This window comes from Dermacentor silvarum, chromosome 1 (genome assembly GCF_013339745.2).
Source record: "Dermacentor silvarum isolate Dsil-2018 chromosome 1, BIME_Dsil_1.4, whole genome shotgun sequence".
Taxonomy (NCBI): Eukaryota; Metazoa; Arthropoda; class Arachnida; order Ixodida; family Ixodidae; genus Dermacentor; species Dermacentor silvarum.
In genome coordinates, this window is record NC_051154.1 from 25815613 (window position 1) to 25843004 (window position 27392).

Genomic DNA, 27392 nt, shown 5'->3' on the forward strand with positions numbered 1-27392 from the left:
GCACATACGGCGCCGATTTTATCGCCCTTGGACTTTATACAGAACCTCACGGCGGCGACGGCAGAAATCCACTTGAAGTGTCCATATAACTGCTATCGCAATAAAACACTCGAGTCTGTAGCGGCCGCAAGCAAGAGCAAGCAGCGAGCGCATCTCCGAACCGGTTTCTCCACGCCGTCTCCACTCTCCACCGATGGTGGGGAGGGAAGGGCGGGCAACCCCGAACAGGGTTGAAGCAAAAGAAAAATAATCAGTTGACAGTGGGGATTCAAACCGTCGAGTCGTCCCTCTCCTCCGTGCGTACTCGCATCCCAACAAGCCTAACATATTTACATATCTACAATATCTGCATCTCACACTGAACAAGTGGTGTCTCATCCCTGATAACAAATATTCCGACACACACGACAGGTGAAGCACTCGCAGCTTGTAATACTTCCAGTGCAGTAAAGGATTTCTTTTGCTCCCATGTCAAAAACAAGCAATTTGAGTCAAAGGTCATTGTTTGAAGCTTTTATTGGGCATTAATTTCTTTGCACCAAAAATGAATGGCTACACTAACTTGATAAAAAAATGTGACTCTTCAAGTTGCATTCTGAAACTGGTTTCAAATAGTGGTCACACATGGCAATAAGAACATTAGTAAGTGAAATAATCCAAATATCTTCTGTGATACAGGATGGCTGACCAGGCATGTAAGAAAGGACAAGAATTTTCAAAACAGAACCCCAGTAAAACACCATTTTTTTGCAAGGCACATTTTTAAAAACATTGCTGTGCAGAAGTGCTGTCGACACACTTGGAAATAATGCACAGGTACTTATCTTTGGCACTTCACACACTGCAGAAAGAACATTTTCATGATGGATTTGGAGTCTGTGAGCAATACCACTAGTAAACAAGCTCGAAGATGCAAATGGCAGTTTCTTGCACTGGTGATCACAATATAAATGAAATTATGTTTACATGCTTGTATCACAGAAATGGAAACCTTCATTCTCGATTACTTCCATGGCAAGAACCACTAAGCACAAGTCAAGGCAAACAGCTCCAGTCAATTGGTTGCTTGTGATGCTTTGTAAGGTATTCATTGGCCTTAGAAAAGTGGCGGCAGCCAAAAAAGCCTCGTGAAGCTGACAGTGGTGAAGGATGAGCACACTGAAGAACCTGGTGTTTCTTCTGCAAATAAATGTAAAAAATTCTTTAAATGTTTACACGTCAACCCCACACACCAGGTAACAAAGAACTACGAAGATGTTGCTAAAGGGTCTTTACTAAGTCCTTAGATTGGCTCGTGTACAATGGGAAGGCTAGACGGTGCCACGAGTCTGCTCGTAATTAGGCACACCACACCACAGAGGAGAGCACATGGGAGCCTACATTCATATGGGATAAAATCTAGAATAAGATTAGCATAGCACGTCTGCAACCATATGACCTAGAAAAAACTTGCTCTTGTTTTGCACCTTCTCTGGCATCCAGAAGCAGCACCATTTGTCTGACAGCAAGAAATAAAAGTACTGTGTTTGCATAAATATACGGTGATCACAAATATATAATGCAGGGAATGTTGACCACCCAGAAAATATAATTCATAATATGATTAATAACACAAACCACAGCCAAGGGAACTTGCACATAAAATGGCAATAAGTTTCAGTATAAAACACAGGTCACTGAAATTAAATCTTTGTTGATAGTTAGCGCTGTCATCTTTCCTCATCTGTGTGTTTTTGCGCTACAATTTGTCATAGCCAACGGCTATGGTTCTACGTATGCACAGCATGATGCACTGATCAATCAACTACAGCGACATGTGCTCACACGAGACCACCCACGCAGACACATATACATAATAAAAAAGCATCATGTGAAGCATTTTACAGGCAGCTAGCTATCCAGCTTGGTTTGGGGTTCTGCAAAGCGTTACCAGATGGGCCAACATTATTGTGTAGGTCAAGCAATTGTGTGTGTGTGTGCATTCTGACAGCAGCAAGACAACAGGGGCAACGTAATTATGATGGTGATGGCATGACAACTGATTAATTTTTTTACTCTGGTGAAGAAGCGTGACAACCTATTCCGTTACCAGCTAGGCCAGTCCCAAAGACGGTGCAGTCTAACACAGTGTCTAAAAGTGCTAGCTACCCAGATGCAAGAATGGAAGAAACTCGCACACTAGTGCTCGTGATGCACGCAAAAGACGGTGCTAAGTCTTGCTGAATGGTAAGTGGTACGTACACGCACACATGCTATCGCTCGTGCTATGTGATGTGCACATGCCAGTCAAGAGAAACATGTTAACGACCGTGGCCTAACAGAGCACCAGGCTGCTCTGTTGGGAGTCAGAGGTTCGATCCCACCATCGCGCACTTTATATTCTTTTTATTGAAAAGACCCAAACCAAGGCAAGACAAGAACCTACCTACCTATCGCAAGGTGCCTTCCCAGGCACCTTGAGATATGCAGGTAGGAATACTAAGAAATACTGTAGTGTTTGTTTGCTCTTTTTCCGCCTACTGTAATGTATTGGAAGAGAAAGACATTCAGGATGTTTTGTGAGGCAAGCATGCAGTTACATACATGTTTAGTGGAAGAGAGCAGATATTTGTTTCCTTGCAAGAAAGCAATGTTGGTGGCAAAATACGTTTTTGCAGGCTATACTGTTGATTAATGCCATTATTGTCATGAATATATCAGAAAATGAAAATGCTAGCGATGTTATGATAAACATAGTGTGAGGCCTGCCGTTTTCCACAGGCTAATGACAACAGGAGCAACAAAGGACTCATGAAGGAAGAGGAAGAACGCATTTTTCTGGCTTGTATCAGTCTCCATAAAGAATATGCAAAGAAAGAATTCATATATAAAAGGAAGCGCTGTAAAGGTTCAGGCCTCGATATTTGTGCTACCAATTAGTCAATGAAGGATGCCATTATAAAACATTAAAGCAGCATTTACCAGACCAAACTGCTAGAAATACTATGCTCCATTTTTTACAGCAAGGTTTCAAGCTTTTTTCAAAGGCTCAGATATTTCTTGCAGGTTTTCTGTCATTCGAATGCCTTTCTGTATGGGCACAAAAAATACCCATAACTGCATTGTGTATCATATATGATACAAGACAACATTTGCTTATAAAATTATAACAATGCGTTTATTCAGAAAACTGAGGTTTGTTTGAACAAAGCTGGCCTGTAAACAAAGGCATCTAATTATTTTCACAAGAAAATAAAAATTCATGCTGCAAGGGGACACTAAAGAGTCAATAAATCAGTTCAGACAAGCAATGTTTCCTTTGAAACTCTATTTTCGTTAATTCCAAGGCAAGCTATTCCAAGTAAAGTGCCTAGAAGAGAAAAATAAGGCCAAACTACCATTTTTTAATTTTGTGCCAAGAACTTGACACGGGACAAATGTCACTAGGGTCATTCCATGCGAAACGTCCCAGCCCAAAAAGCGACCATTTTAGAGCATGCGAATTGACCTTCGTGCCGCCAGAAGTAGAGGGCTCCTGCCTTCTACGTGGGGACTAAGGAGGGGTGGGGGGGACGTTCTACTCTGGGCGGCTTGTATCTTGAAAGCGATCTGCGTCGGGGACAGAGTCCGCCCTGCGCTGTGTTTTCGCAGCTTAGTTCGCGTTGATGGGAGTGCCAGCACGAAGGTCAATTCGCTCGCTGCTGTGCCGCGCTGCCTCAACCCAACGTTTTGACAGTGAGTTTCCGCGGTCATCGAGTGAGAAGTGTTCGTGTTTGCTTGTGCACGCATGTCACCATGCTTGTTAATTTACTTAGTAGGCTTATGTTTACAAGTTTATACGGCCGATAAAACTAGTATCCTTACGGCCTATCATCATCATCATTATTGCCAGCCTATATTTATGTCCACTGCAGGACGATGAGACTCCCTGCGATCTCCAATTACTCCTGTCTTGCGCTAGCCGATTCCAACTAGCACCTGCAAATTTCCTAACTTCCTATAACTGTCCACTAGTTTGCTATGGCAAGCGATGCTTCGAATTTCAGGCGAAACTTTGATTTATTTAAAGAAATGCGCATCTATGCATTGAAGCACAAAAGTAACCGGAACGCCCACCTATTTCGTCCCACACTTTAGGAAATAACATCTCAATATTGGTGTTATCGTAGAAATTAACTTCAAGTGAATGCGTCTTTCAAACTCGGCGGCTGCAATTCGTAAATTGCAATATGCGCTGTAAAGTAATTATTTAGGAAGTTAATTAGCAGTTGTTTGTTCATTAGTTCAATATGCGTTTCGATTCCTCGTGCAAGAATTGTCCGCCTCTGAACAATCCAGCTCAAGGACTAGAATTATATCTGCTACAGGCGATTTTTAAAAATTCCATAAATCTTAAAAATGATCACCCCATATACTAGCCACCGTCTGCTGGTCGGCAGACGGCGATGCGGAGCCGACGAGGCGAGCGGCGGCACGTACGTAGTGCATACTAGTGATATTGATTGTTGACTTCAAAAATTTTTTTCTCGCTTCAAACAAAATTTACTCGAATAAAAATTTCTAAATCACAAGGTAAGAGGTAGGTGCACATATTGAGCTATCTGACATTTTTATCTGGAGGGCCTTAAGGCTTAAATGTGGCCTGAATTTCGCAAAAAATCTATTTGTTGCCAACTTTGGAGGTGTTTTTCTAAAGAAACCTATGCCTTAGGAATCTCAAATTATTTTTAGCATACACTATGGCAACATGCAAAAAAGAACAAATATTGTATTTGAAAAATTTGTGCAGTTTATGTAAAAAAATTTCTGAAAACGTAACATTTCTTGTTTTTTTACTGAGCCAAATAAACGCGATAAATTCTAAAATGCCTTCAGTTATCACATTATATGAAAAAAGGATGCCTCTAGAATGCTCTAAAATAAAATTCTTAATTACACCTAGTTTCAGACTAGAATAAAAAAAAATTCCCTCCAACCAACTATTGCCTCTTCTAGGAAACTTCAAAGAGCACTCACGTGATCAAAAAATTTTTTTCGACCAAAATACTTTGGTGAAACCTTATTCACACAATAGCCATCTAGCCCAATTTTTTTCAAGAAAATCAACGATGGTTGCTTTTTGGGCTGGGACGTTTCGCGTGGAATGACCCACTGATTTCAAAGTCTTTTCTTATAATATCATGGCCAGTGTGGTGCAGTAAAAGTCTCAAAACAGCAATTGCTAATTTCTGTCTTTGGCTACTCTAGAATACAATGTCATCGTTGCATAGAAATAAATAAACTAAGCAGGAACAGATGCCATCAAAATTCATAATATCATCGCTGGCTATGAGGGAACTTGAAGGCAGCATTGCCACACCAGTCTTTTGTTTTTAATCTTTTCTGGCTTACCAAGCCTCATGTCATGGTAAGAGTGATATTTTGGTATTGTAGAAGGGTATTTCAATACAGTTCAAAACCCTTTTCTCTTTAGCGTTCTTTTAACTTTAGCCATTTCAATTTTTTTTAGCCAAAAGGTTGTTCCAAGCACTGGCAGATACACAACATATACTTGTAGTGCGGGAGAATGCCACTAAGCTATCTGCATCTCTTCTTCACAAAACCTGGAATGCCAAACATTTTCAGGAAAGCTTTAAAAAAAAATGTTATGGCATGACACAGCACTAGCCAGCAAGTGCTGCCCACCTTGCAGCAATAATTAATTAATATAGGGTGGTTGTACAAGAATAAAAGCACATTACGGTGTGTGGTAATCTGGGCCATCACTGCTGTAGCACTTGCACTCTGCTGGGCTTACAGAAGTGATAACATGTGAAACTTCCTATAAGCTGGTGCTATATTAACTACGACTACAGTGCCACCACATACACATAAGCCTGCAACATTTAAAGTGTTAACTAGTTCAATTAAGTGCAAGCTACTGCAACCTACAGATGTTAGGTCAACGATTCTCCTTTTATGTGTTGTCCATCACAATAGCATACACTGCAACGAAGTGCTCCTACAGCACTCCCATTCTTACAACACATTTTGAATGATGTAAATTAATTTGCATACAGGTTACCTCGCTATAACGAAGTCAGTAAAATTGGCAATTTGCTTCATTATATAGAAATATGGCCTTTTTGCAAATACATACAGTTGCCGATTGATTTTTCTTGCACGGAAAGGAGCCGCAATACTTTCCGAATTATCGGGCAATCAAAAAAAGCAAATATGAATGAGAAAACAATTCATTTGGTTGAATTTGGGAGTCTGAGACGAATGATAAGGTTTCATGCCACGTCGACGGTACGAATTAAGCGAAGCCAGTCATGCTTTCGCTTCCACTCCGCCCCTGCGGCTGATAGCCTCACCCGCAGTGGGACGACGCTATCATGAAAAGCACTGGCAGCAGGGAGCGAATGCTTCGTCCGCCTCTCACTTCAATGGGTTTCCGAAACTCGAGATTACGCTACCTCCAATAATAAGTGCGCTGGAAGACAGCTTACATGATGCCATGCCGTCTCGGCACTACCGCTTTGCACACGCGGCAGATTACCTCTAAAGGCAGGGTGCGCAGCTGTGTATGCGCTCAACATACGCAGCCGTGCAAGCTGAGCGCGTGGCCTAGTGGTAGAACGCCTGCCTCGGCTGCGGGAGGTTGTAGGTTCAATTCCCACCGCCACCGGGAACCCACTAGTTCAAATGGGCACAAACGTGCCCCAGCCTGGCGTTCAGCTTCCCTCAGGGATGATACGCTTGGGAAAGGAGTCTGCGCCCTAAATTCCCATCGAAACCCTCGTGAGCACAGAAAAAAGTGATGTTTGGGCCGCACCCATGGCGGCCATTTGCAAGTACCCGGACCTCATTGGATAACAATCTGAACCTGTGAAAGGTATGATCCTTCAAAATTTGTGCCCAAAGCGGTTCCAAGTACAGAGCGAGAGCAATAGAGGTGACAAGCGACAACCTTGCCTTATCGATGCCCTGAGGTAGATAGATTCAGATAGACAACCATTGACTATTAGCCTCGTTGTGCCATTAGCATAACACATGGAGATGCCTTTAAAAAGAAGAGATCCAATGTTTATGTGCTCTAAAACACTAAACAAGAAGCAGTGATTAACTTTATCAAATGCTTTTGCCAAATCAACCTGAACTATTGCAACCTGACCCGCACTTTCTGTCAAACACTCAAGCACAGACCGTGCAACGTGGATATTTGTCTGAATTGATCTTCCTCTAATGCCACATGTTTGATGGTCTCCCACCAATGATCAAATAACTTCTTGAACGCGACTAGCTAATATCTTAGCAAATATTTTATAATCCACGTTGCAAAGTGATATGGGGCGATATCCCTCAACTTTCTGCAATTTTGTTACATCACTGCTTTTTGGGATAAGTACTGTGTGCCCTTGATAGAGCGTGGCTGGTAGGTATCTAATCCTGTAAGCTTCTTGATACACTTTAAGCAGAAAGGGAGCCAATATAGAGCAGAAACACTGATAAAATTCCGCACTTAAGCCATCAGGCCCAGGAGTTTTGCCTTAAGTTAGCGAAGCAATGGTTGCTTCCACTTCCTTGATACTTGTGTCTCTATCAACGTCATCGCATTCTTCTTGACTGAGCTGTGACAGCAACGAAATAAAGTTTTCCGTTACAGCTTCACTCTTAATTACTTTATCAGACTGAAAGATATTCTCGTAATGATCCGTGAACGCTTTCATTATTGTATCCACCAACCGTATTTCATTATTGTAGCCACCGCTGCGGTGTTGAGCAGTGTTGTGTAGTGGGGAGTAAGTTGGCACTCATATCGGCATGTGCCAACTTACTCCCCACTACCCGCCCCCACACGCGCGCTTGATCGCGTAACCGCGAGCTTACTCCTCTCCCCCTGTTTCCCTTTGCTTGCGCGTGAAGGTGGCACTCATGAGGCCACCATTTTTCTTGTCTCACCCTCGCACGCTTTCACTCGTACCTAAAGCACACAGTGCGCAGGGCATGATTTGACATTATCGCACTTGAACTTTATACAGAACATGATGCTGCTCCAACGGTGGTCGCTCTTGTTGCACAGAGCGCGATTTGAGAGGTGCGTTCGCAAGCAGCCGCTTGTAATTCAATCATTTGACCATCTGCGCCCGCGGAAGTTTCCATTTATTGCCTCAGCATTCCTTTGCGGCGGCAGTGAAATTTCGTTATACTGAAACCGCGTATAAACATGCGTCGTTATATTAAGGTTATAAATACATTGTGTTCTCTGGACAAGAGATTATGAGAAGTGAAATACTTCGTTATACCGGGAATTTCGTTTATTGAAGTTCATTATATTGAGGTTCAACTGTACTAACTAGGCAATACTGCCACAAACATCGGAGCCAAATATTGGAGAGTTTTACAATAGGGGCCCCAAAGAAATAGCGTCGAAGCCACTGCGCATGCGCGAAATGCAAACTGCATTCGAGTTTTGCGTCGGGCACGCAAATTCACTAATTTAGCGAGAGCCCCAAAGGCTGCCCCAAAAGCTTTGCGTCAACAAACATGGCGGCGCCATCGAAGCGACGGCTCGAACTGAGCACCAAACTGGGCTCGATTCGTGGTAACGCGTGAAGTTCGTAAGCTAGGAGAAGTGACTGCGGTTATCGCTTTCTCTCAACTAACATGTGTAATAAAGATTGGTTCATTAGACGCCACTGATTCCGAATTCGATTGTCGATTTCATGGCTCGTAGGCCTAACGTGGATTAGCTTGGCTGGTGAAGGCCCGTAAAGTTGGTTACTAAAAATTAAGCGCAACAATCTCTTGCTGCTAATAGAATAACCTCAAAATTGTAATTAAACGTAAAAACACGAAAGTCAAAATTACTCTTCTTATTATAAAATGGTATAGTTTATTTTAATATTTATAATAGTTTTTATTTGAGACCATAGTGGCGCTGCATGCGCATGACGCTATCCGCAATCGCAAAGCCCTATTCCAAAACTCTTCACTCCTGCATGCCCCAACGCTAACACCCGCAAAGCTCTTTGGGGCCCCAAACTTTTGGGGCCCCTATTCTAAAACTCTATTACTGTACACACAGCTAGGAACCCCCAATTTTGCTTAAAAGGCTGCCTGCCTCCTTCCCTTTTCTTCAAATTATCAAAATCCCAGCAACATTCTTTCCTTACTTTAATGCAAGTGTAAATGGAATGGCTACTTGAAGGATATTTTCACAAATAATAACTAAGCAGTGGTTCCAGCAAAAGCAAAAAATCTTCGTCATACTGATGGTTTCTAATGGCATCCCCTTATGAATTAACATGTTACTATATTGTAATCTAACACTCCACCTATCTCTGCTTTATTTCATGAAGTTACCTATGCCTGTGATGACACTGCCATCTGTCCCCTGCATTTTGTTCACCAATACCAACAGATTCCATGCTTATATCGACCACCAGTTAGTGCTGTCATTAGCTTTGAATCCCAGCACTTCTAAAAGGTGGTAATTCCCTACGGTTCTGGTTGATGAAAATCCTGGCATTCCATTACAATAACCTAATCCATCTCTGGATTTTTTCCGCAAGCTTACATGGCAATTGTTTTCTACTACGTAGTGGACGAGCGTAAACAAGAGAAATACAGATGGTGAAGTCATCAGCGACTACATGTTATGCAATAGTAGGTATCTATGGCTATGTCATGAGGTGCATGTAAACTGACGAATACATGTGTGCTCCGGCAAAGAAATGTTATAGCACGATCAACTTCGGTGATCATGAAGTCAATGCGACATCCCACAATTTCTATGTAGCATGCTACGAGAAAAGTACTGAGGAAAGAGGGCCAGTCCCCAAAATAGTGTAGTTTAACACAGCACCTTGGAGCGCAAGCTGTCACAAGGTAAGAAGACCAGGAAGTGGCATGGGGCACACGTGCCAGGGCAATTTTAGGAGCTGGCTGGCTTTGGAACGAGAGAATTAAGTATGCATGTGACCGTGGCCTAATGGTTAGAGCGCCAGGCTGCTGTGTTTGATGGCAGAGGTTGGTCACCCATTATTTTCTTTTTATTAAAACGAGGCGAGACAGGAACCTACCTACTTACCTACCGCAAAGTGCCAAGAATGAGGCAAAGACTACTTCCCTTTAATAATTCTCGATTTCTCTGTGCTAAAATTAAGGCCTAGAAATGTTACTTCATTACAACACCAAGTCTCTAACTCCCTTGCATTGTTTTCTAGCAGCAATATGTCATCTACATATTCAGCCCAGGGACCCTCTGTCTACCAGTTACACCACCAGTTACATGTACAAGATAAATCGCAACCTAATTTACTATTTTCCAGTCTTTCTATTCCCTTAAAATACGGCATCAACAACAACAGAGAAAATGGAGACATCCTTGCTCCAGTTCTTGGTGGATTTCCACTAGTCTTGTACATTTCCAACCTTCACACGCAATCTGTATGCAGCTATCACCAATGTAGCTGTGATGCCCACCTGGTGAATAAATACCACAGTGCTGAAACTATGACCTCCAAGATGAGTGGCACGATGCCACACGATCTTGAAGTCATCCCAATACAAAAGCTTAACACAATGATGGGTGAAGCACAGTGGGAATTGTCCCACATGGGCATAGTGCACAGCTTTGAGTGTAGTAGGAACAACAAAAAGAGAAGATGGCTTAAGTGAAAAGAGGCTTAAGGAGCATTTGATTGCCGATAATGTCCCTGATACGAGGCATGTTTAACTCTTTCCGTACCGCGCCCATTGGGCATCGTTAGCGCTCTATCGATGATTTGAAACGCCGCTTTCGACACTTTCCGCGCCGCTCACAGACATACTGCGCTATCGGACGTGAAAGAGAACTATATTTTAGTTTTCTAAGCAGTTCGCTTTTTTCCCCACTAGGTGGTGAATTTTAAACACGCTCCGAAGTTTCGCTATAGTCAAAGCAGATCGCAAAAATGTCTGGCTCCAGAAATGGCGCGCGCACTTCGGGAGATCGCAGATATCGCGATGCCGCTGCCTCTGCGGCTGATCTTATAGATACATCGAATAGCAGCGAGTCAGAGAACGCTGACTTTTCGTCGGACTTTGAGTCTGAAAGTGACGACGACGCAAAACAGCTCGGAACATCAGCAGGCCACAGCCCGGCAACGCCCAACTGCAGTGCTTGCAGTTAAATTTTTGTAGCGGAATACCTGTTCGATGAAAATTTGATTTTTTTTTGCAGATAGTGCCTAATAGACGGCAATACATTTTGTATATCTCATAATTTTCGTAACTTTTTTTTCTTAGTAGACACAAGTGTGTCTTTACAAACTTTGTTCAATTTTATTGTACAATCTTGATTTTAACAATTTATATCTTTTTTTACGACACACATCACGTTAATAAAACATTTATGTGTGAAAAGTGCATTCATTTTGCTTTCTGTTTATGTATTACATTAAATATTGAGTGGCAACTTTCTAACTTTTTATTGGTAATGGTAACTTTCTTCTGAGCCCAATGCGGTTAATACCAGACACATTCCACGCCTATCATAAAGGTGTTGCAATGCCCCTGGCTTTAAGAAAACAATGGCTTTTAGGAAACCATACCCTATCAATGATGGAACCTTTCTTCTGAGCGTAGGCACCCCAGAGTAAGAAAACCAGGTTGCTGCACTGCTTGTTGAGGTGGCGAATAACAGCATCAGTGAGGTTTTCCCAGCCTTGATCCTTGTGTGCGTTTGGTGTGTTCATACGTACTGTCAGACAAGCATTGAGCAGCAGCACACCTAAGCCAGAGAGAGAGTGAAAGTAAGTAGACGAAAAAGTTGCAGTTTTGTCTAAAAGGTCAAGCACTAATAGCAATAGCAAAGTATTAAACTACATAAAGGAAAGCTTGTAGTTTTATTGCCCGTATTAATTGCAGTAAATATTTGCTTACTAATTAAATTAACAAGCGCACGCAGACAAACATGAACAGATCTCACTCGATCATCACGAACATTCGATGTAACACTGGCATGATGTCACAGCATCATGATGCCGACGTCACAGCGCTGGCCTCAGGGAGCAAATGATTCGGGCTGCCTCTCGCTTTAATGCATGTTCAACACTTGAGATTACACAACCTTTAAACACATTGGTGCGCAGGAAGAGAGTGCACATGAAGCGACCAGCTACCTCGGCTCGCCCCATTTTTACATACGCCGCACAGTACCTCCAAGATACAGCATGCATGGCTCGTATATGTGCTCAGCCGTGCGGACAGCCGTACTAAGCCACCTGCGCCCGTCTGCGACACACCTACAACACATCTGCTGTAGGCTTTGGAAAGAGCAAATATCACGAGTAAAAAGTACTTTACACCCAACAACAAAACATGCATCTTTGGTTCAGTTCTTGGTATACCAGCAAGTGGTCTGATATTTGCAGACCTGTGCCACTTTACGCTTAAGCATGTGGAGAAAGTAGTCTACAAGGTATAGGTCAAACACAGGGACAATCTTCCACCCAGGACATGTTCCAAGATCGTGGTCAGAAAGACAGACCAGACAGAAAGATAGAAAAAAGCAGGCTTTTATTCCATTTATTCCAAGAAAAAAGTGGTAGGAGAAGGTGGAACAATTGGTTTGATAAAAGATGAAGAGGATATCGTACTCGAAAAGCTTGCAACCCTTTAACTGCAATACCTCCCGACTTCAAGTACACCAGACATAAAAGAATGCAAACATCCTATTAATGTGTAGGAAGAGAGACATTAAATCATTGAAAAATGATAGGCCCATTAGCTTGCTTTTAGTATAATTCACCAAGGTAAATTAAAAAACAATTCGGGCAACATTTCATTTCAGTCAAGCCAGAGAATGCGTTGGCTCAATCAGGTAATTGAGAAATATGTAGATTACAACCAACCTTGCTATATGGCTTTCATAGATTACGAAAAGGCATTCAATTCAGTAGATACCAGCAGTCATGGTGACACAACATTGTCAGGGAGTACAGGAAGCATATGTGAATATCTTAGCAGATTATTTGGGCAAGCGATCAGAGCCTGCGGATTGCTGCGTTCCCAGCATCTGATCCGTCTGCCCTTCCAACACAGGCCCCATCACTGAATCTGCTGGCTGTTTGCATACCGCCGTCCTGGTGTATCTGCAACTCGGAAACTTGGACACAATTCTACAAACTATTGGGTCTTATCAACTTCTGCTATCTGCTGTCTCCGCCACTGGTGCCACTGCTGTGCCTGCACCCCGGATACTTAAGCTGTCCCGCAAACCGTCTGGCGGGATTATTTTGAGCGAGCAATCAGAGCCTGCGGATTGCTGCGTTCCTAGCATCTAATCCGCCTGCCCTTCCTACACAGGTGATTCGAATACTTTTTTCCCTTTCCTTTTTTTTTTCTTACCTGACCGCTGTGCTCTGATCGCGCTTGTTGGTATGGCTCCCACCTGCATCACTTTCAAAGGATTTTGAAAATTTTAAGGTGTCTATTGAAAAAGTAGCAGCTGCCCTTTATAACGCATTGGAATCTGTGAGGGTTGCAGTGACCAGATGCAATCCTGCAAGTGTAAATAAGCTGAAAGCTGAGGTTGACAACATAAAGAAAGCCATGGATTTCATGAGCAATAAATTTGAAGCAGAAAAATCGGAAAAGAGCATCCTTGCAGCTGAAAACAAGCACCTGAAAGAACATAACCAAATGCTGCTGCAAAAGATTGGTCAGTTGGAACAGCACTCCCGGCTCAACAATCTAGAAATATGGGGTGTTCCAACGACGCAAAGTGAAAGCTGCAGAAGCATTGTCAAGCTTCTCGGCTATAAAGTTGGTTGCCCTGTTAAGCTTGCGGACATTGCCATTGTGCACCGAGTTCCAACATGTGACGCAAATAACAAGAGCATTATTGTTCGCTTCTGTTCGCGCGACAAGTGCACCCGAGTTTCTAAAGAAAGCTCGCAAGGCACGCCCAAAAACTGATTGCCTCAGTTTCTCTGGAGCACAAGAAAAGCCTATTTAGTTAACGAGCACCTGACATCTGACAATAAGTGGCTCTTTTCTAAGGCGCTTGCCCTCAAAAAACAAATGAAATGGGCTTTTTCTGTGGACTGATAACTACCTTATCAAGGCAAGACAAACCCTGGATGGAGCTGTCCATCGAATCGCCTGTGACGTTGATCTGGATGTATTCAACGCTTAAGCATGCATGTCACGATAGAATAGGAATAAAAAGAAATGGCTTATTTTCTTCTAAGTGACTTTAATCATATTTCTTCACATATTAGCGGTTTTTCTTTCATACATTTTAATTCTCGTAGCCTTCCTAAGAACCAGGACAGTATTACTGCTCTATTACTTCGCTTAATCACCAGTTCTCTGTTATTTGCTGCTCTGAAACTTCACTATTACCCAGTCACGATGACTTGTATGGTTTCCCTGGTTATTCTAGTGAATATTGTCATCAAACCGGTGATCCTCATGGTGGTTCAGCCATTTTTGTATCGAGCAATATTCTGTGTAAGAGACGAAATGGTTTACATTTGAATGTCGCAAAATGCGAATCTGTTTGGCTGAAAATTGATACGCCAGCACTTTGTCAGAATCAATGAAAAACTACTCTTGCTGCTGTCTATCGCTCGCCTTCTTGTGACCCCTCCGTTTTTTTGTAAAGCTCTTACTCACTTACTTGGCAAACTAACTGCTGAGCGCAAATAATGGGTGACGTGAATTTTAATTTACTTGATTCCTCTAGCTATACTAACCTTGAGTATACGACTTGTATTTATAGCTATGGGTTTCAGTCGCTATTATCTGTACCAACACGCTGTGCTGATTATGGATCACAGTCATTTTTTGATCATATCCTCACAAACTTCGATGACACCACTCACGCAGGCGTGATCGACAGCGATATTACCGATCACTTTTCCGTGTTCTTATATTTTTAAAGGCCCATCATTCATAGTGTTTTAGCATACACTTTTAAAGCGCTGTATTATGCATTCATCCACAGTCATCTACGTTACTGTATTACATGGGGCAATTCATATTCAGTTCACATTTGGCCTCTGAAGATACTGCAAAGGCAAGCCGTGCGACTTATTACTTCCGCTGCTCGACTCACGCAGTCACATCCCATTTTTGTCCAGCTTAACATACTACTTATCTCTGAACTATATATTTACAGCATGTGTGTTTTATTGTTTAAGGTTTTTCATTGTATGCTCATAATTAACATTTGTTCTCCTGCCATGTTAACTTATCTAATCCCAACAGAACTAGAATAGCGGTTCAAAACCTTCTGCTGCCTAAAATACACACAAACTATGGAAAAAAGAGCATTTCACTCACACCTGAACTGAAAGAAATAATGCCTATTCATGTATTTAGGCGAAATCTAAAAATTTTTCAATTCAATGTGTAACTGTTGCGTTCCGCTAACTTTGTTAACTCTGCTTCACGATTTGTAGGAAATCCCTAAAATATTTCACGCTGTTTTTTGTTACGAGTAACATTTTGAACCTGTTTTTTATTATATGTTCGCTTTATCAGTTTTTCAGTGTATTAACAGAGGAGGTCCCGCCTGCGGTTTGTCTGGCGCAGACAATCTGTCTTGCAAACGAAGCAAAGCACATTGCAAACGAAGCAAAGTGCGGCTAGACTGTTTCGCTAATCTGGTGATCACGAGAGCCAGCGCATGCATGGGTGACGCGTGGGTGCAATTCACAGCAGCCGCCACAGACAGACCTCCCAGACGAAGCGCGCTACTCTGGCACCATCTCGTAGCCATCGTCGCCGCACTATGTTTTTCTTCTCATGCTTTCGCCATACCTTCCCCCTCCTCCACTTTCCACTTCATGGCTTCACTGTACCTCCTTCCTCTGCTTTCCTCCTCGCGTCTTTCATCGCCCGCTGCGCTCCGCGTTGGCTTCCATCCTTCACTGCGTTCGTTTGCTCGGTTACAAGTGACAACGCTGACGTTTGCTGCAGGAACGGCCACCTAAGAGCTGCGCTCTAAAAATAATAATGTTAATAGGAGAAAGAAAAAGTGAGAGTCTGCGTATTTAGTTGTAAGTTTTGCACAACCATGTCACAATTTGCAGACATTTTTAAAGCGAAGCTTTCTTTGCCTCTTCTCCAGACTTTCCAGGCACCGCCGCTGCTGTTGTGGTATAGCTCGCACGCACTGCTGGGTTTCTTGCAACAACCCCAAATGGCGTTCGCCTCCGCGCATCCAGGTTGGCGCCGCCGCGACAGCATTTCAGTTTGTGCTTATTGCACGTGCTGTGCTTGCTTTCCTATGCCACAAGAATGCAGGTGCTGGGCTGCGGAGACCGCGTGCTGAGCTGTGATGGCGCAAACATTACAATCGTCCATAGCCTGAAGAGAGCGCTTGGAGCTGGCATTTCAAGTGTGCTGGTCACGTATGCAGAAGGAGCACGTAAACACCTGCCAGCAAAATGGCTACAAAGCGTGCACTCAGCGTTGAGGACAGCCAGGTCCGAAAGAAGCGTCGCGTGGAACGGGAGCATCTTCGCTATGCAGCAAAACATGGTGCAGACCACGAATGTATGCACACAATGTCTACATACAATTACAATAATTAATTGAATTATGTACAGCCCCTTAATTCAACTAAAGTTTAACACTTCTGCCACGATGCGATGTGCCATGTGAGGCAATGATAATGTTCAACCCTGTCAGAGATTATGAACAAGGACGCACAACAACGCCTCAAGTAAAACGTCTCCCTGTGTGTTCTGTGGATCACGCAGACAAACAGCAGTGGTGCACGCGAGGTGACGTTTAACATCAACTCACCACTCTTGTATTGGACTAAGCGCTGAAGAAATTGCACATTCGCCGCCAACGTCGCTGCTAATAATCGTCAATCAAAGCAAACAGCATACAAAGATTCGCTTGCATCGATTCCCACAGTGCATGGGATCCACCAATTTTTTCTTATGTTTTATCACATGGTTAAAAAATGTCCAGTCTTTTCGACCAAGCTTCGGTGGTTTCAAGTTTTTAAAGTTTTGCGGCATGCTATTGCCCTCAATTATCAGTGTTGCCGATGTCTGGGGATGTAATTGAGCAAAATCGCAAGCCTAAACCTTCATTTCTTACACGTTTTCCAAAGAAAGTGCTTCAGGTACAGATACTTTCAATGACAAGGTTCTAATGCATCCAAAAAAGTGAGGGATCCATAAAAATCAGCAGACAGTCACTTTAACCCTTTTAGTGACTTACTCCCATGTTTTCATTTTTTAATTTTCTTTCTCAGATATTATAAAGCGAACATGACGGTTTACTTTCAGTTATGCAGAAGGGACAAAATTACACGAAAAATGGCAAATGCACTCTTAGCATGGTCCTCACATTCCTATTTTAATTTTGTATTTCCTACCTAGTTTTGTTCTGACATGCACGCTTCTGCGATAGCGTCGCCATGTCAGGTTCAAATGCTTTTAGAAACGTACGACAGAAGGCAGAAACACACAAGAGTGGTGGCCTTGTGCAACAACGCGCGTTGTATATTTGAACAGAGAATCGCCGCAGTAGCAGTGCACAATGTCCGGGAGCTACCATTGTAAATACGCGCTCCGCATTGCACTAACAAAAACGCATATCGCACTAACAAAAACCCAGACTGAACAAACCCAGAGAAGAGAAAATATGCCCTTAGAAATATACAACAGATGGCGGAACTACCTCAAAGCTCGCAACGTGTTGCTCTGCACATCCGACTGGAGAGAATGGAGAACGTACGAGTACATCAGTAACACTGAAAGGGTTAATGATACTTTGCCATGGCAGCTTCCACCAACAGCTTACAAACTCGGAAGCTCAGAGTATTACAGCTAACAGCAATGACTGTTGTAGCAGTTTTGCAAGCAAAATTTGGCACAAGTAATGTAATACTATTACATTTATTTTGACATAAGATTTGTTAATACTGCACTGTTCCAACACATATTTCTGGTTTTCGAACTATATTTTTTCCCCTAACACACAAACTGCTCCAAAGAGCATCTATTTTGCCACAATTCCACTTGGTGCAACATATTCTAAGTTCAGAAATATTGATGGCAGCAAGTGATAATCACAATGTTTCCATGGTTAGGACTAAGTTAAAGCCTAGCCTATTTCAAGAAGCTTTTGAAATGGACAAGAACATCTTGATAACTAATGCTACTGATTTTTGTGCATGTCTCAAGCTACGTACAATTTCACACGCAATAAAAAGCAAATGTCAACTGAATGACAAAGCAACAGCTAAAGTAAGACAACCATTGTGAGCACTCTGCGAGAGTCTCCTTCCCAGATCAGTCAAGTTTGTCGTTTCTCACCTTGCTGCGCCCATCCAGTCAAGTTGCCATGTGAAGGCTGCTGAAAGCCAGGAATATCATTCGCTAGCTCCTTGTACATGTTCAGAAGGCTGGGTGGAGAATATGTACTGTGTTTTACACAAGAATACGACCATTCTCTAGGCAAGAAGTGGAAGTGAAAGAGTGAAACAGATCACACATCCTAGAACCAGAGAGAAAGAGACAGGAAAATGGAAACAAGGCAATAATGTCAACATTAAGGAACAAGTTCTCATGCATAGGTGATGAAAAGTCCACCACTTTACCTCATAGGAATGGCAACACCTTTCGGTACACTGAATGCTAGGCCTATGAAAAAATAAAGAAAACATGTACCATGTCAAATGTAGCAAAAATGGTTTTTTTACAGCCTTTGCATGTTTAGCCAACAAAATAGGTCTAGAATGCACAAATGATGCAGGAAGTATTAGTTTTGAACTTCCAGTGGCTCCTGCCTCGCTTATACCTGCCAACAAACACTGTGGATAACTGAGAAGAGAGACGAAAACATTTATTGCCCAATGGCTCCATGTTCTGGCAGCGCCGGAGCTATTCCCTGTCAGCTCTGGCCACTTTCTAAAGTAGTCTTAACGTTAATGTGCAGCGTGGTGCACAAATAATTGTTGGTTAGTGAATCGAAATAGAAACAAAAAAAAATGTAACAGAGTTTGCACATACACAACCAGTCCATTCAAACTACACCTGCAGAGCTTACAAAAAGGGAAGACATATTTAATGATACAGCTTGCTGTAGTAAATACGGACAGTCTGTGCTTGGAAGAAACTATCCTTGATGTTAAAGAGTCAACAGAGCATGACCAGCAATGCCACAAGGACGTTATTTAGAATGCAATGCCTAGGCTGCACTCATGAGTAGTAGCAACCATCGATTTCACAAGCTGCTAATGGCGTTAGCAAACAGGGAGTGCATTGTGCTTCACAACAATGGCTCTCAAAGAGCTATAGTGTAACTTACCCCTAGCCTGCAATACTGATGGCCAATTTCAATCCATTAATCAATTCCTTCATATTGTATATACAGGATCGTTGAGATAAATCCGGAGCTTTTTCACATTCAGCCAAGCAACAATGCAGTGAAGATAACTGGCTGCGTTCACCCTGTCCCGCAACATATTCAATGATGGACCAGGGAACGTTAAGCAAATTGTGACTCTCAATGATGAGCCACGAATATTAAAGGAGGGCAGTGATACAGGAACCGCTTCATGCTGGAAAGACAGCCCAGCAAGTCATTGTGTGGTTTGGTTACACAAAAGTAAGTGTTCCACATTATCAAGACTTTTAGGGAATGCAGCATGCAGAGAGATGTTAGTGCGGGCTGAGCCAAAGTGAATAGATCATGAAAAAATAGCAGAATTCTTCAGGCAACTGAGGACAAAAATCAACCAAGACCCTGGGTTCAGTATGAACAACCTCACAAAAGCAATGAGCATGGTAAGGTCACACAATGTACTGCAGGTCCACAAGACCTGCAGAAAACTTTTTTTGTACTGAGAAACTGCAAACTGTTAAATTAGAACAAGCTTGACACCTAAATCGATGGGAAGCCAGCGCTGGTGCGCTGGCTTCCCGGAGGTTCTCGGGACGAGACGAACTTCGTTAAAGACAGGACAGTGACCCGCCAAAATGACCGCTGGATTTGCCAGGATGTGACTGACGTACTCATAGTCATACACACTCAATTTCCTGCCTCTGTGATGCTGCTGACTAGGGTGAGTGGTGAGAGTGACGTCATGGTGCCCCACTCTTTTGAGGATGGTCGGAGGGGGCAACTTCTGACAGCTATGTCAACGCGTAGGAAACGGTTGTGATGATGTGTATGGTTTAGTGGCACAAAGGCCAGGTCTGGCCAAATAGCACCGCTGGAGACTGTTGTGAGGCCCTGAATGGACAAGGTGGTCACTGGAAGGAAGTATGTGTTCCAGCAAGGCTCAAATCCGGTGCACAAGGTAAAAAAGACACAATTGTGGCTTTGTGCCAAGTTGCCCTACCACTGGTCAGCACCACCTGCAACCTCTTGACTACTGTGAGTGAGGTGTCATTGATGGAAATGTCAACGCGAAAAACCACAACACCAGGAATACCCAGAAGGTATCTATAAAGTAGCAGGCAATTATGAACCTGGATATAGAGAAGGTGAAGCAGGCCTGCAGCTGTTTCAGGTCTAGGCTTGAGAAGGTCATGTCAGCTGATGGAGGTTATATTGAATAGTTTCATTTCAAGATGTTTTTTCACTAACTTTGTACAACATTTTGTACGAATACATAGATTTCTTTGCTTTTATTATGGATAGTAATTTTCTTGACTGACCTCGACAACCCCCTGTAATGCAACCACTGACACCAAAACCATCCTAGTACATTAAATGTGCTGCATGTTGCACACAGCTATGAACCACGCATAATTAAACCTACAAAATGCATAATGTTCTCCAAGTTGCATTCACATTTCAGAACCACTCACTGGCCAAGATTAGAGATACAGCCATACATTGAGACATGCATGTCTGGGAGAGACAAGGCACGCAGAAGACAAATGTGATGTTCAATAGCCTGGCAAGGGAACAAGAATTCATGATCGCCAGTCAGCCTCTAGATTCTGCGCAGGCAGAATCTAGAGGCTGACTGGTGGTTTATCTAGGTCAATTACTCACAGGGAACCCTGATCATGATAAGGAAAAGCAATGTTAAAAAAAAGGAACATGTTAGAATTCAAAACCACTTTCACATAATCCCAATTTAAGGAGTGCACCATTAAATAGAAAAACAAATGGCAAGCTCAGTTAAACACATGCAAATACTGTATTTAATTTTATTTTAATTCCTTGAAAGCCTCACACGAGGGTGTTACATGTACCAAATGAAATGCTCTAAACCACTTCTTATTTGCGTGCTTGATACTTCACATTTTTCACTATCTGTTGACAATCTGAACTTTCGAATAATTCTCGCACTTAATTTTGGGAAACAGGAGGAGGCAGTGCTGAAAGTGGAATGGGATGCACAGTGTGATATGGAAACAATTATTTCCCGACTTTTAGGAGATTCACAAAATACTGAAGTGCGTCCGATCTACTTAAAATCACACAACCTGTCAAGTTTAAGTGAAAGAAAGCCAAAGTATGGGAAGAAACGCAATGGTGCCAAAAGTGAGTGGCCTGCATGCAGAATAATTGGCCATGCAGATACATAGGCCAGATAGTGATCTCGGCCTCTGCTTCATTCCCCCCCCCCCCCCCTCCCCCTCAAATCCACTTTCCACAAAGCACTTTCAACAGCATTTAAATGTGTACATTTTTAGTTTGTATACCTTCCTATTTGCTGCAGTCAGAGGAGGTTTTACTGCCCTATGAAGTTTACGCATTTATGGAGTGTCCACGAGTTCAGGAGCTTACCATGAGCTTGGCCTGGGTTGTGGTAAGGGTCTTGTCCAAGGATGACAACTTTTACCTAGAGAAAATCAGTAAAAAATCAATCAATTGCCAGTCTAACTGCTGAAGCACACAGCACAGTAGAATAAGCACGTGAAGCAACAAAGGAAAATGCACTCTGGTTGTCATTCATCTTTCACAACTGAAAGTGCAAACCATGCAGCAAATCTGATGCTCTAACGCATTTTCTTTTTCTCCAAATCTTACTCTGCGTTCCAAACATTATCCCACATAACCTTCAAACAAGGCTTAAAGTATAACTCACCCCTATGCTAAATGAACTAATAAAAAGCTTATATGTTTGCTTACAGCAGTCTGCTATAGAAAACCTCAGACTTATACTGGCGTCACACAGTCACTTTCAATCACATCGGCACCTTGATCGCGATCGCGGGCTGACGACCATATAGTTATGAGAATTGCAGACGACCAACAGATTATAATAGCCTTACCCACAATGACAAACTAAATAATATTTTCGTGAAAAAAAAAATTATATTATAATTTTTTACAAATTTGATAAGTGCTTTTTGGATCCATTAACTGGTACACTTCAGCTCACCTGAACTCCATTGGGATCGTTGGACCGTCTAGCAGTTATCACTGTCGATCCTGATCAAGGAATCCTGATCTGGATCAGACCCGATCACAATCAAAAGTGACCGCGTGAACCACTATATCAGATACAAGTTAACCAAAGCAAGAAATTTTAAGTGTGCTGGAAAACCTGGACAAGACAGATGACAGCAAAGGAAGGCCTGTGCTATCTTGTCTGCCTGTGTGTGTATTTGTTTACTTGCTTAATTTCTCAAGCAAAAAGCTGATTCACCAATAGCTATTATGAAAATGCATGGGATCCAAAATTTACAAGTGCGATGCATAGTTGAGCGACTCAAGTTTTTTGTTTTTTTGTACAAAAAGATATTACATTAGCCACAAATGCTGCCATTTAGCTGGAACTATTGGAAATGTGAATCACGAGGAATTGCGATGCACTTTCTCTTACCCTTACCTAGCATGTTTAATTTTTTTTTAAATTTCCTCCAACAATAACAGAATGGAACAAACTTTTCCTTGAATTCTTAACTACCACTGAATCCATAGAATGCATCTATTCTTTATGGGCCTGTTGCATGCGTGATGTTCTAGTCTGATTTCCACTTGTTACATTATGCTTACATAGTTGTATATTGCACTTTTTCTTTCCCCCTCCTGCCTGAGCCAATAAGGCATGCAGTATCGTATGAAGAAATATATTTCTTTTATGTAACCAACTCGCCCAACAACCGAAGGCAGGTATGAAATTGCTAAAACAGTTCACTGCTGTTTTGTGAACAGTTCAGACAAGGAATGAACAGCTATGACGTACATGTAGCATCTATAAAAGAGAGAGAAGGAAATAAATTGTTACATGTAGAAAACAATAATAATAATAAAAAAAGCACAAGACTTGAGTGTTCAAAGTGATAGCTCTCACTCTGAACGTAATGTGGATTGCTCAGAGCCAGTAGGGGTACTACTAGCATTGGAGAATGCATAACAAAGCAAGCGGCGGCTGTAAATGGACCTCTTCTACTTATACAACCCCTCTTCGAAGCAAGACTGCTCTGCAGAAATCCACCATTGTTGGGGAATGCAACCAGTTACTATGTGAGCACAATGCACAGTAAGTATATTTGCATAATCCCAATTAAGGATACATCATCTTCAGACTGCCCGCAGATTTACCCTGATATATGCAAAGTTTATTTATGCTTTTTTTTTTTAGCAACTTTCCATGTTTTCAAAAATAATGTGCTAGGCAACAGAAATACATTTGGTCACTCTTGTAAATACAATTAAAAGTTATATTCCATCTGGCATTAGTCTACAATGATCCGAGCTTTCAATGTGCATCTAGTATTTTCTTTGTTATTAATAAACATGTTCTTAATTGCCAAACTGCCTAACTGGTTGAACTTGCAAACAGCATTACATGAATGAAAGGGCAAAAGTCAGCTTTTCCTTGTAGCCCACTTTGCCTTTCATTTTTAGACAGCTTAATATTTGGTACTCAAGATATTTGGAGACAGTCGTTGCTCAGGTAATTGTAGGTAATTTTAAAACTTTTCTTAGTTCAGACACTTGCATAATATAGTGGCAAGACAAGCCCAGTCTCTCTGGCTCACCTTGTTAACCTCACAAGACTTCGTCCAGCTGAAGACATTTTCATGTGAAGGGTACACAGTATATTTCCTTCGCTCTTCTTGCACAAAACTGTTGAGCTGAAAATTTGTCATATTTTGTGCCATGTATCAATGAACAACCATACACTGCAATGCTATACACACTATTTTACGTACATTTTGCACTTGCATACAACATGGAACAAACTTCTCTAAGGACTCTGAAAGCCTTCTTTTATAAAATGATGCTGAGTCCTTAGAAAAATTAACATGGTACTTCTGACGGTCAATTGATCCAATGAGCTTTTCTGTTGCTCATTAGAAAAATGTTATTGACATTTTCACCGCTGTGTTGAAGTAAATCATGCAAAGTCAAATTTCATTTATGTACCCCAATTACAAATGCAATATAAAATGCTGCTTAACAGCAATGCAAACAAGTTCATGCTCGTCCTACTAGGTCCTGCTATGTGTCATGAAATTGGCCAAAATATACTTATGCTAATAATATGAAAGCCCAGCTCTGCGATTACAGGGCAACTGATAGCAAAGCCATTAAACCGAAACATAAAAACCCTGGCCAGTACGAAAAAGAAAAGCCATAGCATCTGTACCACTCCCTTGACAACAGTTTCAGTGATCCATAACTGTTCTGACATTTCAGAACTTGCGCGCAACAAACCCAAGCAGCTACTGATTGTTTTTCGCCGGCCGGCGTACGGCTTGTTTTGCTAACGTTTGCTGAAGTCGCATTCGTATGAACACGGCAAAACAAACCTCAAGTGAGACCTATGCATTGATTTTAGTACCCGAAAACACCGCGAGATTGGTGCAGCCCAGTTTCATCGAAATCGGCCGGCAATGCTGATAAATGTTCATAGCGAGGCGTGCTCACCTTAACAAAATATTCTTTCGAGAACTCTTGTTCAAGGGCGCCAAACCAAGATAAACCTATGTCAGTCGGAACAATAGGCGTCGCACGAGACTGGAGCTTGACTTTGGCCATAAGACGCTTCTTTTCAATGTCAATGGCAGGGGAAACTGCCTTGTTCTCAGGACTGCCTCCGGATCTGAGTTTTTTTATTGGTTGCTCCTGGAAAAAGAAGCGGTAAAGATATCTGTAACACTGCAAACACCCAGCTTGCGGTCAAAGAGTAGCATGTGTGACGTACCGCATCTTCAGAGGAAAGCCGACGGTTGGGTTGTTTGGGTGATGCTGCTAGAGGCTTAAAAAACGCTGATATTTGTTTTTGCCCAGGCATGATGCCAGCTGCAGTTCGTATACAAACGCACCAACTGAAGCACAAAGTAGAACGCACAGGAGTTTCTAAGAAAATCAGGTATACCGTGACCGCAAAGCTTCTGCTGTGTCCGCGTAGTTTTGGGCAAAGTCAGAACTAATGCGCAAATAAAGGTCACTTACTGGCAGTTAGCTACCCCTGTCATAGTCATCAAACGCGCAACCATAGAATAAATGCGCGCAAGGCAAGCACGTGCGCTCTGAACCCACGCGGCCCCACCACACCACAGAACATGCTACAGAACCAGACAGAACTAACAGAACTTACGCGCGCTTCGACGATCATGATGATGATGATACGAGACCATTTTCATTTTATCATGCGTGAGTTTTCCGACACTTTTTTTGCTAAAATTGACAGATGTTTTGAAAGTTTAACAAGAACCTTCAGCAGTTTAATGCAAACCTGACATGAGACAGGAGCCCTCTAAACCAACACATCAAATGGTTCTGGTCATAGTGTACTAGTTCTAGGTGTTGACTTCGCGCCATGCTTCGCGCCCTTGGGGTGGGGGGAAGTTACAAAGGAAGACATGTCCCCTTGTCAAAACCGTGGCAGGCTAACCGTGGTCGAAACGTTGGTTCCAGCCTTGCCGTCCTTTGGTCTCCTGCTGTTGGTGTATACATGTACTTTTTTTTTTTTTTTTTTTTTTTTTTTTTAGTTTCATGTTATGGGTACTCCGAGTTAATTTCGACCAGCTGGGCTTCCGTAACCTGCACCTAAATACACATACACGAGCGTTTCTGCAATTCGCCCCACCAACATGCGGCCGCCGCGGCCGGGATCGAACCCACGACTTTGAGCTCAGCATGCGTAGCGCCATAGCCGCTAAGCTTTTAAAATTGTGCTGGAAACATTCTACATTTCTGCTGCACAATTAGTCCACACATTTAGTCCACTGCTCTTGATACCAACTCTTCTCAAACAACTACCTTGCACAGCACTGGTCGTGCTTGCTACTTTCTCTACATAATAAGTGCTGTAGAATGTGACGACCTTCAGAGGGGCTTTTAATTTGTGCGTTACAATATAGATTTCTTTTATGTATTATTTTAAAGCAAAGCTTTCTTTGTGAATCATCCCACTGAGCTGCTGCCTTGCCAAATAGCTTACACAGAAAATAAAAAAATTGTGTCTGATGGTGGCATTGATTGAACCTTGGTCTCCCAGCACAACAGGCCGATATGCTATAACCATTAGACCACAATTACATGCACACTTCTCCCTTGCCGATGCAAAGTATCTCTTCAAGACGATTGGAACACATGAGAGCACGTATGCGTGCATGCCAGAAATTTCCATTATAGGCCGCAGATGCAGGAATGAAACACAATAGCCACTTTACCAGTGTCTTTGGTGTCATCTTTCTGCATACACGATACTCACCATTCTTCCCTCAAGAAACATCGCCTTTGTCCTCGTGACATCACTGCATCGATGTCTCAAAGTGTGAATTTGCATGTACTGTTTGTATTTCAGCTTAGCTAGTGAACAGTGCAGCACATGAACATAAACATTGCGTGAGATCACATACCAGAAACATCACATTGCAGAGGATGACAATAAATATAATTATACGCATCGCATTTAGCTTTATAGCATGTAAGTGCTTCACGAAAGTTTCACTTCGAGTCATTATAGATTACACGTGCAGTGGATATGTTTGCTTTATTATGAAAAATTAAAAAGGAGTAGCCGTCACCACCATATTTTGACACTGTTATGGTTAATTTTACCTAAAAAAACATTCACTGTCCACTATGCATATGCAGGCTACCCATAAAATTGTTCTTCTTATTCCCCCAACTTATATCCTAGGTGGAATGCACTGGCCTGGCAACAATGATTTAGTGATAGCATATGAATTCTTTCAATGATTGCATCAACTTTTATCCAGATGATTCCAATTATGCAATTGCCCTATAAGTTCTCCATCATGCATTGCAAATGCAACCCATCTGCATAGTGTATTTGCAGATACATTTCCTTCCTATCAGCATCTCACATGATAGACACACAGCTGGCATTGTGTCATTTCACAACACATTCCTTTCCAACAATGCACACATTCCAGGCAGTGGCGCACCGATGGGGGGGGGTTCAGGTGTTGTAAACTCCCCCCCCCCCCCCCCACTGAGGCCGAGTTAACTCCCCCCCACGC

At 42.3% G+C, this 27392-nt stretch overlaps 1 protein-coding gene across 2 annotated transcripts; it reads right to left on the reverse strand.

The window, feature by feature from the left end:
• Positions 1-498: 498 nt before the first annotated feature.
• Positions 499-25492, reverse strand: LOC119458227 (uracil-DNA glycosylase 2). Of its 2 annotated transcripts, XM_049665611.1 has the most exons (9): positions 25103-25492; positions 24826-25023; positions 23934-24029; positions 21730-21784; positions 18581-18623; positions 18297-18385; positions 11559-11737; positions 1467-1498; positions 499-1179 (listed from the first exon to the last, which is right to left on the reverse strand). In XM_049665611.1, exons 1-9 carry the CDS (start codon positions 25190-25192, stop codon positions 963-965), a joined length of 999 nt encoding a protein of 332 aa, XP_049521568.1. In that variant the 5' UTR covers positions 25193-25492; the 3' UTR covers positions 499-962. The 2 variants fall into 2 exon arrangements, with proteins under 2 accessions (XP_049521568.1, XP_037575989.1); XM_037720061.2 differs by lacking the exon at positions 1467-1498 and having other exon boundaries at positions 25103-25484.
• Positions 25493-27392: the final 1900 nt, after the last annotated feature.